The sequence below is a fragment of the Aptenodytes forsteri genome, unplaced genomic scaffold (assembly GCF_000699145.1).
Source record: "Aptenodytes forsteri isolate BGI_AS27 unplaced genomic scaffold, ASM69914v1 Scaffold257, whole genome shotgun sequence".
Lineage (NCBI taxonomy): Eukaryota > Metazoa > Chordata > Aves > Sphenisciformes > Spheniscidae > Aptenodytes > Aptenodytes forsteri.
The window spans coordinates 3,153,407-3,166,373 of NW_008795194.1; the positions used below are offsets into that span (position 1 = coordinate 3,153,407).

Below are 12,967 nucleotides of genomic sequence, written 5' to 3' on the forward strand. Positions count from 1 at the left end.
GCCAGTGAGGACCGGGCGTTTGGGGGGGGACGACGGGACTGGAGGCTGCCACGGTGCCTGGTCCAGCGCCTGTGGTGCCCAGGCCCGGGTGCCTAAGCAGGGAGCGCGGTATAGCCCCGTGGAGCGGTTCCCCCGCCTGCCCAGGGCTGGGAGCACGGGCCGTGCTCCAGCTGAAAGCGACCCACAAGTCAGCCCCACGCAGGGCAGCCCACCCCTCTCCCGGGGGCGCCTGGCCGGATCCCCCGGGCTTTCATCGGCCGCCCGATAAAGTTGCTGAAATGTCACCTTACGCACTGCCCCCGCCAGCTGTCCTGGGCAGGGGAGGGCGCAGGCAGAAAGCCATTCCCCAGCTTAGGCCATTAATAAAACACGAAGGTGATGCCGTATGATTAAAGCATTGACACAGAGCAAGGAAAATAGCGGAATGCAAGATAACCCCGCGTCGGAAAGAAGGAGCCGGAAAGGAGCTCAGGACGCCTCTTGCTCTCTGGAGAAAAACGAATGGATCAACTGTGATTTGAGCCACCTAAAGAGTACGGCGAGAGCTAAGCTACCCCTTTTAGGCAATTTCAAACTTGTATAGCCAGATTCGGTAGGAAATGGCCAAGTAAGAGCAGACCAGGAGGGACCTAACTCTGGCGTTAGACAGGCACCACCCAGCTGGTGACAGCTGGTGCCACCACCCAGCAAGGAGCTGAAGTTGGTTCGCTTTTCAGAGCTGAGCCCCTGCGCGGAGGCGCATCCACACCCGCGGGCTGTGGGAGCGGCCGGTCGCCTCTGCCCGCGGCCGGTCCCCAACGGGGCGGACGCGGCTCCCCGCCCTGTGGGGAAGGGACAAGTCCCTCCTTGGAGGCACCAGGAGCTGCTGGCCGCTCCGACTTCCTCATCTTAGCCGTGATAGATTGGGAGCTGATGCCCGGGTTCCTTTATGCTGTGTGACTGCCAGGGACATTTGACTTCCTGTGCTCGGGCTCCTTGAAATTCTCATTTGCTAACTCACACCCTGCTCCCTTCACACCAGGGCTGTTTTATTGTTTTATAACCCTCCTTAAACTTCCAGTCCTCAAAGATCTCATTGTGGCAGGCTTCACACTTTCTCCCTTTCCAAAGCCCGGTGCACTTGCTGTTTCCAGCAGTTTGGTCGCTTGCAAAGGTCCGTCGGGTGCCTGGCGAGCTCGCAGCCCCTGGCACAGCTCGCCTGAGCAACGGCTCAGGAGGTGGATGAGTCAAAACCATTTTCCAGGGGCGCCTGACCAAAATGCCGTAAACATCCCGGGAAGGGAGAGAGGGGACCCCCCCCTCTCCCCGCAGTACCTCTGGTTTTTTTCCCGACGATGGGCTTCCCTGTCCCCGAAGAGATGCAAAGAAAGGTTTGAACGGGTACCCACGGCAAAAGGCACCCGGCTCCCTTCTCGAGAGCAATTTGGGAGCGCTAACTCCCCTCTTAGCAGCTTTCCCTACAACACGCTCCTCAAAAAGGCCGGCATAATGCCGCGCAGCTGACCTTCCGCCCATCCCCGCTATTCCGACCCAGTCCCGTTTTACAGGACAGATTCAGCGAACCTTTATTTAGCGAATAAAAGTTTAAAGCTGAAGGTTATTTATGGTTCCACAGAGATAGGTCCTGAGTGGCTATTTAGAAGCACGTGATTCCAATAAACTTTGTTTTATGGCTTGAGAGTTGACAAGCCAAAATATAATTCCCACCATAAATTAGTTTAAGAGCATACAAGTGCAGATGCTTTCGTTCCTGGAAGCAGTAATCGGGAAAGTGTTAGCAGGGAACCGTCTGCGGGAATGCGGCCGTGCAGGCACCTCTGCTCCCGGCTCCCCCCGGCCGGGGGGGGAGCGCGCAGTAAGTCCGCTACCAGCCTCCCCACTGCCACCGCCGCGCTCGGGCTCTCTTTGTGCCCCTGGAAACTCCGTGGGAGTGGGGTACCAGCGCCGCTCCGCCCGGCAATGCGGAACGGCTTTGCTGGGGAAAATGGACAGGTAGAGCTCAGGTGGCTAGGGCAGCGCCGGGACGAGCGGGCTGCTACCCGCCTGAGATTTCCGAATGTCATGGGACATCTTACTTGAAGCTGACCTTTTTTATTAAAAAAAAAAAAAAAAGGAAAAAAGGGAAAATGGACAGGTAGAGCTCAGGTGGCTAGGGCAGCGCCGGGACGAGCGGGCTGCTTCCCGCCTGAGATTTCCGAATGTCATGGGACATCTTACTTGAAGCTGACCTTTTTTATTAAAAAAAAAAAAAAAAAGGATAAAAAAGAAAGGAAAGGAATGGTAAGGGAATGTTTAGTGCCGAAACGCTGATATTATTCCACTGTCCTTGCAAGCTCTGAATGCTATCAAGCGTGGGCAGAACTGAAAAAATATTTTTTTAACAAAAACAGTCTTGGGAAGCTCTATCTAGTGAACTATTGATACCGAGGCAATTGCTCTGTGTGCAATACAATAAGTCTCCAAGATATCGCAGGAAGGCAATAGAAGGGGTGAAAAATCGCTTACAGAAAAGAAACCCCCAATATTAGTATTTTACTTTCAAATATACGACGCGTTTCAAGAGCGTTAGACTGAGCGCGTTTTTGTTTTCCTTAATGTGATCTTTGAAAGTATTTATTAAAAGATTTGAAGGAAAGTTCAAGTCAAATTCGTCCTTCTATAATGCAAACAAAGACGCATGTCTCGTGGTTACTGTTTGGTTAATTAGGTGATCTTAAAGGGGACCTATCCTAGAGTAATCTGAGATTTATTCTTCTAAAACTGTAGTTCTTTCTGTGCTCAGCATGGATACGATGCTGCGTGGCATATTGTGACATTTTATGGGTGATGGTTTAGCAAAGGTGATCTGAATATTTCATTTGTAAGTGACTGGATCGCCACAGAACAAAAAAAAAGGCCTTTGTTATTCTTTTTTTCCATCAGTGAAAGAGGCAGGTCTGACTTTTCATCCCTTTAGAAATTATCCGGTATAAAATCTAGGCTATGAATATTAAAAGTGAAAGATCACATCCCGGACACAGGGAAAGCATGTATTCATAAAAAACTGCCTGAATGCAACGTGGTCCTCATTCGGAAGGGGCTTCCACCCCACCACTCCGCTGCTCGCAGGATTTACCACCAGCTCCTCTCTGCCTTCATCTATCAAACGTGGTCTCTAACTGTTCTCCAGAAATATCACCCGTATGTGGAATACAACAGTAACAAACGTTTTTATTGCAACAGGTTCGGCAGCATGGGAGGACACCCACGGTAAGTAACCTCTTATTTCTCGTAGAGTTTGTGATGCTTGAAAATCCTGTTCCTTCCCTTCAGACTGGAAGAATTAAAACCGATGTATCCCTGCTGAATATTGCTACCGAAAAAAAAAAGGAAAAAAGACTATGTCAGCATGTGAAGGCTCTTGTGGAGTCGGCTTGCGGTACCGTGTCATAATCCTGGCTAGCGTTAAAGGTAGAGGTGCAGTCTCCTGAGGGTTTATTATAGGGCTGTACAGGTGTCCTCCTGCTCTCACACTCCGAGGCAATTAGCAGCGTTTCCATTTTAACTCGGTGGGACCGTACAGCGCCTCCCCGCGCAGAGCCCGGACGGATCACGTTGTGTCCCAGCGCCTCATAACCTTGGCTACTCCCCCTCTTTTCTCCAGACGGGATTCAAAGCAGAGTTGTGCCTGCTATCGAATGTTAACCTCGTTTGGCATAGCCTGGTGAATGAGTGAAAGAGGCGGTAGCTCTGGAGGCTGTCGGCGCTAGCCAGCCGGGCCAGCCCACGCCGCAGCCGGGTCGTGCGGGGCGGTAGCGCTGATCCTCCGGTACTAGGTCTCTCCGGGCAAGGGAGAGTCAAAAGTGGATTTAAATGCTGTGAAGGCACGGAGGGGCATGGGTACCTGAGCTTAGGAGGGCAACCTCGTACCGTAGGGGTTTTCGCATCCCCGATGGTCCCGCACGAGCTGCGCTGGGGGGACCGAGGGGAGGGCAGCAGATCAGTGCGGAGCAGGAAGTGCAGTGGAACCTTTCTGGCTGCAGAAAGGAGGGAGCTAAGTGCATCAGTCCTGGTGCTTCAGACTGAGACCGGCTTGTCTCTCAAGGAGGAAAAGGAAGCCTGCGATATTTGGAGATTCATTAGGTAGACGTTGCCCTCCCTGCTTCTGCCAGCCCCGCTCTGACCGGGAGCATGTAGAGGAGCGGAGCTGTGTTTGCGTTTCTCCCTGTTTCCTCTCCTTGCTTGCTGATAATCTCTTTCACTGCTTGTGCCAAGCTTCTCCTTCTCTTTTTGTCTTACGTTGAGATATTGGTTTTCGAGCCCTTTAAATACGAACTGAAGAATCGCCTCCAGCGTTGCAGTTTTAATTACCATAGGTAACTTTCCTCCCCCCGCAGCTCAGCCCTGCGCTATGTAGATGCCCTTGGCATTTTATTCCAGGGCCGGCCCTAAATGTATGGATTACTTGTTTTCTGCCAACGTACATTTAGCATACTGATTATGAACCAGAATACAAAAAGCCTGATAGATCAAAAGCATTTCGTACGGGCAGTTGAACAGGAGGTGAATATATAACGCTTTTGTTCATCAATAACTCTTTGGCTTTGACCTGTCTGAGCAAGTCGTGCAATAAGGTGAAACGCAGGTCACAGCGTCTAACAAATATGAAAATGCGTAGTATTAAGCAGAGCGGGGAGCTGCTTGCTTCCACAGCCCCATCGCTTCTCCCCGGGCAGCCCTCGGCGGGCTTGTCCGCTCCCGGGGGCTGCCCCAAACGCAAGCTCGGTTTTGGGGGGTGTGTGTTACCCTGCCAGTTCAGCCGGGTGCTTAATAACCCCCCCGGGGGGGAGGTATCCACCCTCCCCCCCCAAACGCGCTGGGTTTTGGGGGGTGTGTGTTCCCCTGCCAGTTCAGCCGGGTGCTTAATAACCCCCCCGGGGGGGAGAGATTAGGGACACAAAGTCGTTTCGAGTTGCACTTGCTGTGAAGAAGACACCACCGCAGTGCTAAGAAAGCAGATGTTTAAAAATAGCATCCCCCAGATCAGGCAGCTGAGAGTTGGAGGCAGGCAAGCAAACCGGTACACATCGCTCGGATAAACGCAACACCCCCAAATCTGCCCTCCGCAGTGGTTGGATGTATCACACCCGCACCATTATTTGTCCTTATGGTGCCTGTTTTAAATAGTGGAAGGAGAAGAGGTTGACCGCAGGACAGCAGTGAGGAGCTGGGTCAGACACAATTCATGAACTTTTGTACTCCTGTGTGCCGCTGTCGACAAAGTAAAAATAATGAAACTTTGTGATATGTTTGTAAATGATTTCGGCTGACCTCTCGCCCTGCCCTTCACCATAAACGCTACGGCGGGGAGAACCTGGGAGGGTGCGAGGCTGCGGCTCGCAGGCAGCTCGCGGGGATAATAGTAGACCAGCATAATGGGACGAAGGTAAATTTGGAAACTCTCTTCTTCCCGAGAGCAACTAACTCCAGCCTTTAATCTCCTCTTTTTCACCAATCGCTGTTTCTGTTGTCGGCTGTTTTACTTCTGTTTCGATTTTGTTTTTAATTCTTTTTTTGTCTGGGGCGGGGGTGTGTGTGTTTCTAATTATGGAGAATCTCTTCAGATTCGTGGTAGCCTAAATAGATAAAGGCTTTTTTCTAAATTATTTTAACCATTATTATCCTAAATAGCGCAATTTGACCGGTAACGTCCGTTTTCCGTAGCGAGGACGTAAACGGCAGAGCATTTAAAGTGAGCAGCAGGTCTTTCTGAGAATTTGGTAGGCGATATTCATCGCTATAAATTGGTGGAGAGTCGTATAGCTCTATTGCAGCAATAATAACAAGCGTGAATCTTTTCTGAAATCCCACCTTCCTGCAAATCCGTATTTCAGAACTGAGTCCCAGCAGAATAGTTTGCATTCCTCAGAAGACAGTAAGGACTAAGAGAATTGCAAAGACCTGCTATATTGTAGATGAAAACAGAATGTTATTACGTTGTCTATATATACCCTGTAGAACCGAATTTGTGTGATATTCATATAGTCACAGATTCGATTCTAGGGGAATATATGGTCGATGCAAAAACTTCACCTTTCTGCAAATGGTTAGAAGTTTAAATACTGGCGGAATCAAAGGGCATGTGCGTGCTGAACACTCAGAAATTATAAAAGTTTTGCTGCCTCGCTCCTATTTGCTAGGTTTTAGGACGTCTCTTAAAATTTCAGTTGTCGTTCAGTCGTGACTTTCACTGACAGACTGTGAATTTGAACAGTTAATCTCACCAAATTTTCTGGAAAAAAAATTTATCTACCAATCGGTGAATGAATCTTTAAAAAGATACTCATAAATTATCTGGATATGCCAGACGTTAGCAAAATTTTCCTGTCAAGGGTCCAGATCGCATCAAAATATTTACGACAGCAGCAAAAGCAGCATTCGCCTCACTGGAATGTATTTACTTGTGCTCCAGGAATGATATTGATGAATGAAGACCGAATTTATCTCATTAAACCCGCGATATTTTTAACCTAATTAAATGCCGTCTTCAGTTCAATTGATTGAACTTTAGTAGTTAAAAGTGAACGGTTCCTTGCCGCCTGTATGATTTTACATACATAGGCGTACAGATTTATATATACACGTGTGCGTTTGCGTGTGTGCGCGCATACGTATGCACACATATATATTGAGGCTTGAAAGTGAATGAGAAGTTACTGATTGCCTAATTTTATTCAGCACAACTAAATTCTGGTAACTTTTGGATGACCTCTGGGAGACAAAGACAGGACAGATCTATTGTACATCATATTACCCTCTTCTTTGACGGCTTTTCTTTTCCTCGCCTCCCTATCAGTTTCCTCCCTTTTAACCCCACTTCAGCTCCTCGCTCCGTATATTTCTTTCGATATTTTATTTAAAGCGGGGTCACAAACCCCGGTGGCGGTTGCGGCTGGTAAATCAGACGGCGGGGCATCATCCATCGGGGCTGAGGGAAGCCAGCTCAGACAAAAGGCTGGCCCTACCTGCGGGCCGGGGAGGCGGCCGCCGCCCGAGGAGTATCCCCACACCTCTGGTACCTGCTCTGGGGGGTGCGACCCGCCGGAGAAGGGGGTCACTCGGTTACAGGGATGTTATTGAGTGAAATCGGTGGAAATGCTGAGCTGCGGAGAAATCCGGTGATCGGCTCCCGCCTCCCCATTGGCCGGGCCGGTCACATGCCCGCCTAACTTTATTCAGTTGACAGCAAGTAGGAGGGCTCTATGGCAGGGGAAAAAAAGACAACACGAGAAAAATTAGTATTTTCTACCTTCAGAAATTAATGGCCATGAGTTCGTATATGGTGAACTCTAAGTATGTGGATCCCAAATTTCCTCCTTGCGAGGAATATTTGCAGAATAGCTACCTAGGCGAGCAGGGGGCCGAGTACTACAGTGCCTCGCAGGGCTCTGATTTCCAGCACCAGGGACTCTACCCACGGTCAAACTACAGCGAGCAGCCCTTTAGCTGTAGCAATGCCCAAGGCTCTGCCGTGCAGCCGCGGGGTCACGGACAGGAGCAATCCGGCCCAGCGAGCCACTTCCCCGGCCAAGCAGAGCATTGTCCACCGCCTCCAATGTCCAACACGCGAGCCTGCAGCCAGCAGCCGGCCCTCAAACCCCCAAACGGGTCAGCACTTAAGCAGCCAGCAGTAGTTTATCCCTGGATGAAGAAAGTCCATGTTAACTCGGGTAAGGATCCTCTTCTTACTTTGCTCTTCTACCCTGCTTCCGATCGTCCTCAGCGACGCTCGCTCGAGTCCCTGCCAGACTCGTGGACGAGCTTTTTAAGCCGAGGTAGCCAATTACACTCGTCATAAATTTTTATTGCTGAGGAAATAGGCCGTTGGCCATGCGGGGCTTTGCCGTGCAGGAGAAAACTCCATTTTAGGAGCCTGCTAGAGGCTCCCAGCCTACCTAGCTGCGTGTGCCTGTAGTGCCTGCCTTAAATGAGGGGGAGAGCAGCCCCTCCATTGTAAGCAACTGGGACGAATCCAGCCCGGCCACATGCTCGCAGCTCGTAAGGTTTTCTTTTGTAAAGTCGAACCGGCAAGTCAAGATTAGCTTTGTAAAGTTCTCCGTATTTTTTTCCCAGTGAATCCCAATTACAACGGAGGGGAACCTAAACGCTCCCGCACAGCTTACACCAGACAGCAAGTCCTAGAACTGGAAAAAGAATTTCATTTTAACAGGTACCTGACCAGGCGCCGCCGTATCGAGATAGCCCACACTTTGTGTCTCTCTGAGCGCCAGATCAAGATCTGGTTTCAGAACAGAAGAATGAAGTGGAAAAAAGATCACAAACTGCCCAACACGAAGGGCAGGTCTTCTTCCTCTGGTTCAAACCCCCATTTACAGACTGGTTCCAAGGACCGTCAGACTGACTTGACAACTTTGTAGAAGAGGTGAAATTTTCCATTTCATCCTTCGCTTCTGACCAGTACTGTACATAACTGACACTGCCCAAGCAGAACCTGCATGTAGCAGCTAAGGACTCGAGAAACTGTCATCTTTCTTTAAGGTACTGTTGTACAAAGGAGACAAAATGACGCTACTTTGGACTTTATTTTATTTGCCACTGCTAGCACAACCTAAAAAAGGAAAAAAAAAAGGGGGGGGAAAGAAAGGAAAAAAAAAACCATCATGCAGGCAGTGGGAATTGGGAAAATATTAAACGAGACCTTCTGTCCATAAAAAGTAATAAATCATTGAAAATGAAACTGTCCTGTGTTTCAGTTTTGAATTCGAAAGTGAAGGTTTGATGCTTTATTCTGGGATTTTTACTTTTAATTGTCTTTTTATCCCGTGCAATTTCGGGAGGATGCATTTGGGCAAGTTGAGGACAGGAAATTTGTAGCATAGTCTTTTATTTGAACATAAAGGCTAGTAATTGTGAACTTTTTGTGCTGCTTTACCTTTCTTGGTGTAATGAAAATAATTGCTCATTTCCATAACGTCTCAGAAGATGTGCATAGGAATAAGTGAAAACGGGTTATTTTATGTACTGATGGTGTTAGCATATTTATTTATTTGTTACGTAGAAGAGTGAAGATAAAAAGAAAAATAGTCAAGCCAAAAACGGGGGAGGGGAGCTGGAATACAGTATTTCTCCTTGCCAGTCTCATGAACACATGTATAATGTTTACTTGTCTTGAACGTACACAACTTTCTTGTCCCTTTTTTTGAATTTCCTTCTTTGTGAATAGGAAAAGCGTCCCTGCTCCTTACCGTGTGCCATCCAGGGCTAACAGGCTTGAAATCTGTTTCCAAAGTCTGCTCTGCTCAGCGCTGTGCTTTAAACCATTGATACCTCATTTAAAAATGGGGGGGAGGGAAAAAAAAACCACAAAAAATCACACCCCCCCCAACAAAAAAATAAAAAGCAAACCCCAGAGTGAAAAATTAATGCGATTTCTGATATAACCTGAGCCATTCAAAGCTGAAAGCTGAATGCATTCTTTAAATCAGATTTTAAATTTCTTTTCTGCCCAAGAGGGAGAGAGGCTATGTGTGTTGCTGCTTTGCTTTGTTTTGGGGTTATTTTGGTCTGTTTGGGGTGGTTTTTTTTGAAGATCAGTGATTGTTTTTAAGCAAACCACGACACATGTCTGCAATGGTTGGAAATCTCAGCAAGTTGCTTTCAGGGAAAGGGGAAAGGCTTGGATGGGAGCAGAGCTGGTCTAATACCCAAAATCACACCCCCAACAAAAAAATAAAAAGCAAACCCCAGAGTGAAAAATTAATGCGATTTCTGATATAACCTGAGCCATTCAAAGCTGAAAGCTGAATGCATTCTTTAAATCAGATTTTAAATTTCTTTTCTGCCCAAGAGGGAGAGAGGCTATGTGTGTTGCTGCTTTGCTTTGTTTTGGGGTTATTTTGGTCTGTTTGGGGTGGTTTTTTTTGAAGATCAGTGATTGTTTTTAAGCAAACCACGACACATGTCTGCAATGGTTGGAAATCTCAGCAAGTTGCTTTCAGGGAAAGGGGAAAGGCTTGGATGGGAGCAGAGCTGGTCTAATACCCACGGATTTGTCCCTGGCTGCTGGCTGCATCGTGCCAAAGTTTTAGTGCGCTCTAACTACCAAACCCAGCCAAACCAGCTCCCTCAGCCACTCACACCTCCGCTCAGGCGATTTTAAAGCTCAGCCCTTATCTCCTGTACCCTCAGGGCAGCCTGGGAGAGAGACCATATCATCGACATTGTAACGAGATGATCCCTTTATTAAAGAGAAAAGGGGCAAAGAAGAAAACCCAGAGCAAACGCTGAAAGGAGGCGGAAAGAGCAGGGGGTGAGTTAACGTGCCCATCTCCAGGCTGGGTGCTCCCCACCGAGGACTCACTGCTTTCTGGGCTCGCTCGGGAAAACACTGGCCAAAATGGGCTTGAATGAATTCGAAAATAAAAGACGAGCTTTTCAACAGGAGTGTATTCGGCAGCATTAACTGTGGCCAGCGGTTAATTTCTGCCCTTTTCTCATCCCTAGAACTCCGCAAAGTGTCTTGTAAGACTTGGTCTTTTGTTTTAGAGCCTGGAGAAAACTCTTTGTTCTTCCTTAGGGTTAGCCCAGTTCTCAGACTTGCACATGGCAATACTTGAATATCTCCACGTCGTGATATTAAAGATGGATATTCCCGCATTATTCGCATCATTGTTTCTATGACAAAAAGCACCGAGTTCATACATAGTAAAGACGTCTTTTTTGTGACGCCTTCACGTTGAGAAGCTGAAAAGGTATTTTACTGAAGTTCGGCTAAATTGCAGGAACAGGTTCATCCAGAGGACAAATTTTCTATTCGATTAGTTGTATTTCAGCCGGGAAGAGTGACCTCTAAACCCTTAACCTTTTGGACCCAAACTACCCTTCCCTTTCTCTGGCATGGAGAGCAGCTAGCAGCAGCGCTTGAGGAGGGAATTCCTGAGACAAGTTTTCAAGTTTTGTTACACCCGGTTCCTGCGGTAGCGGCCTTTCGTCTCCAGAGTTGTCCAAAGCCCTCCCTTTGCTCTTCATACAAACCTAGGTAGAGAAAAAAAAGCGCGGGGGGGGAAGAGAAGATAAACTTCTCTGGCTGCTCTTCTTGAAAATCCCCCCTCCCGGACCCCTGCTGTTTACTTAAAGTCTGTGATAAGTTGGCTGGGAGCAAGGCAAACGTGTTATTCGAGGGAGAGCTACCAACTTTGGCATCTGTGGTACAGTTCTGGAAAATAATGGCCTTGGATAAGCAAATCCTTGCTTTGTGCTTCTTATCGACCGAGACGGCTCCCGAAGTTAAAGGGCCAAATTCTGCTCCCAGATTTCCTTCCCCCGCCCACTGAAGTCAAACAGGGATGTAGCTGCGAGCAGAATTTGTCTCATCGTCTTTTGAAATGTTAATATCTCCAGGAGGAGTGTTGGGTTCAGCAGGCACAGCTCTTACAACCCTGTTCGCAAGTCCCCTTTGAGCGAGGCTGGGGCACTGTAAGTTTACATAGCTGTAATTGCGCTGTAGCCTCGCAGAGAGAATACGTGAACTGGAGGCAGAAAGTACCTAAAGAAATTGTGTCCAGTTGCCAATGCTCTGAAGGGTCAGGAATGTCTGTAATAACGACCAGGAGCACCCACTGCTCATTACATCCCGTGGAAAACGAACCTGAGGGTTTTTTTAAATTGTTTTTTAACTCTCCTCCAGAGTTATTTTGTGTAGGAAGGGAAGCTGGTTGTTTTTGTTTATCATGGGTGAAACATTGTGCATTGGAGCCTTTGTTAAACGGTCGCATTGTCCAGCAATACTCTCATCTCTGTTAAAGTGTGATACTTTCCATAGACTTTGCCAATGTTTTGCTGCCATTGATTAAAGCGTTATTTATACTAATTGTCGCCTGTAGTTTTGATGTAAGCCCTCCATATACATTTGAAATAATAAAAGGTGTAGAGAAATAGATTCTGGTTTGTACCTTGAACAAACAGTCCTTACAAGGTGGGTCTCTCTTCTGTGAAAATGCTGGTCCCTCCCATCATGACAGTGTTAAAAGATGAGTGACTCTGCATAGCATCCTTCCAAATGTCCCTTTGAACAGGTTTGCTGATTGCCCCAGCCACAATGGTGTGACTCTAGGCCAAGCTGGAGTCTATATTTAAATTTAGGCTGCAGTTAAAAGTGCCTGTCATCCATTTGCTACTGCTTTGCATTTAACAAGCCCTCCTAGAACGACTCCCGGATTTATGTGTGTGTGGTAGGAGGCGAGGAGCCACACCTGAAGTCACCTCGATCCCCACACAGATGTGTGCCTTTTAGGTGAGTCCTGGAAGGAATCGATTTAAAAAGAGACGAAAACCTGAAATTGAAATGCAGTGAGTAGCTGTCTCTAAGCAGTAAGCGCCACTTTTTCAGCCGATGCAAACGAAAGATCGCAAGAAAACACAAACTTAGAGAGTTTAAACTTTCCCGTGCACAGAAGGCAAACATCATTTTTTTCTCCCCTGCGTAAGCACCTCAGACAATAACACATACCTCTGGCCAGGAGAAGTCGATTGCACTATTTTTGTCATAAGTATTTGTCACTGAGGACTTGCCCTCTCCTGGAGCGTGGTCAAGGCACGAGTCCAAAAAGACAGTCTCTTGCTCAGCCCGGGACAGGAGCGTGGTGCACAGAATAAGGCATGTGCCCTTGCTGCCTGGAGTCCACGGAGGGGAGGGTGCGTGTGCGTTTCTAAGCACACACTCGCTAAGTTTAAATATCGAGGCACATTTTGTGATTATACTTTCTCTCTCTCCTGTTTAATGGCTCCTCCTGTTACTCCCGATACATCAATACAGTTCTGTATATTATATCACCACTAGTCGTTAAGGTAAGAATGAAGAGGAAAGGCAGAGTCAATAGCAAACCCCTCTCACTGTACAGTACAGTAAATAGGGACCTCTCGGTGCAGAGCCACACCGCTTCCAACGGCCGTGTTTGTTAGCCCTTTA

At 47.8% G+C, this 12,967-nt stretch overlaps 1 protein-coding gene across 1 annotated transcript; it reads left to right on the top strand.

Annotated features, from left to right (window-relative positions):
- Positions 1–7,207: 7,207 nt before the first annotated feature.
- HOXD4 (homeobox D4) lies at positions 7,208–9,065 on the top strand. Its single transcript, XM_009278601.1, has 2 exons — positions 7,208–7,709; positions 8,113–9,065. Exons 1-2 carry the CDS (start codon positions 7,301–7,303, stop codon positions 8,415–8,417), a joined length of 714 nt encoding a protein of 237 aa, XP_009276876.1. The 5' UTR covers positions 7,208–7,300; the 3' UTR covers positions 8,418–9,065.
- Positions 9,066–12,967: the final 3,902 nt, after the last annotated feature.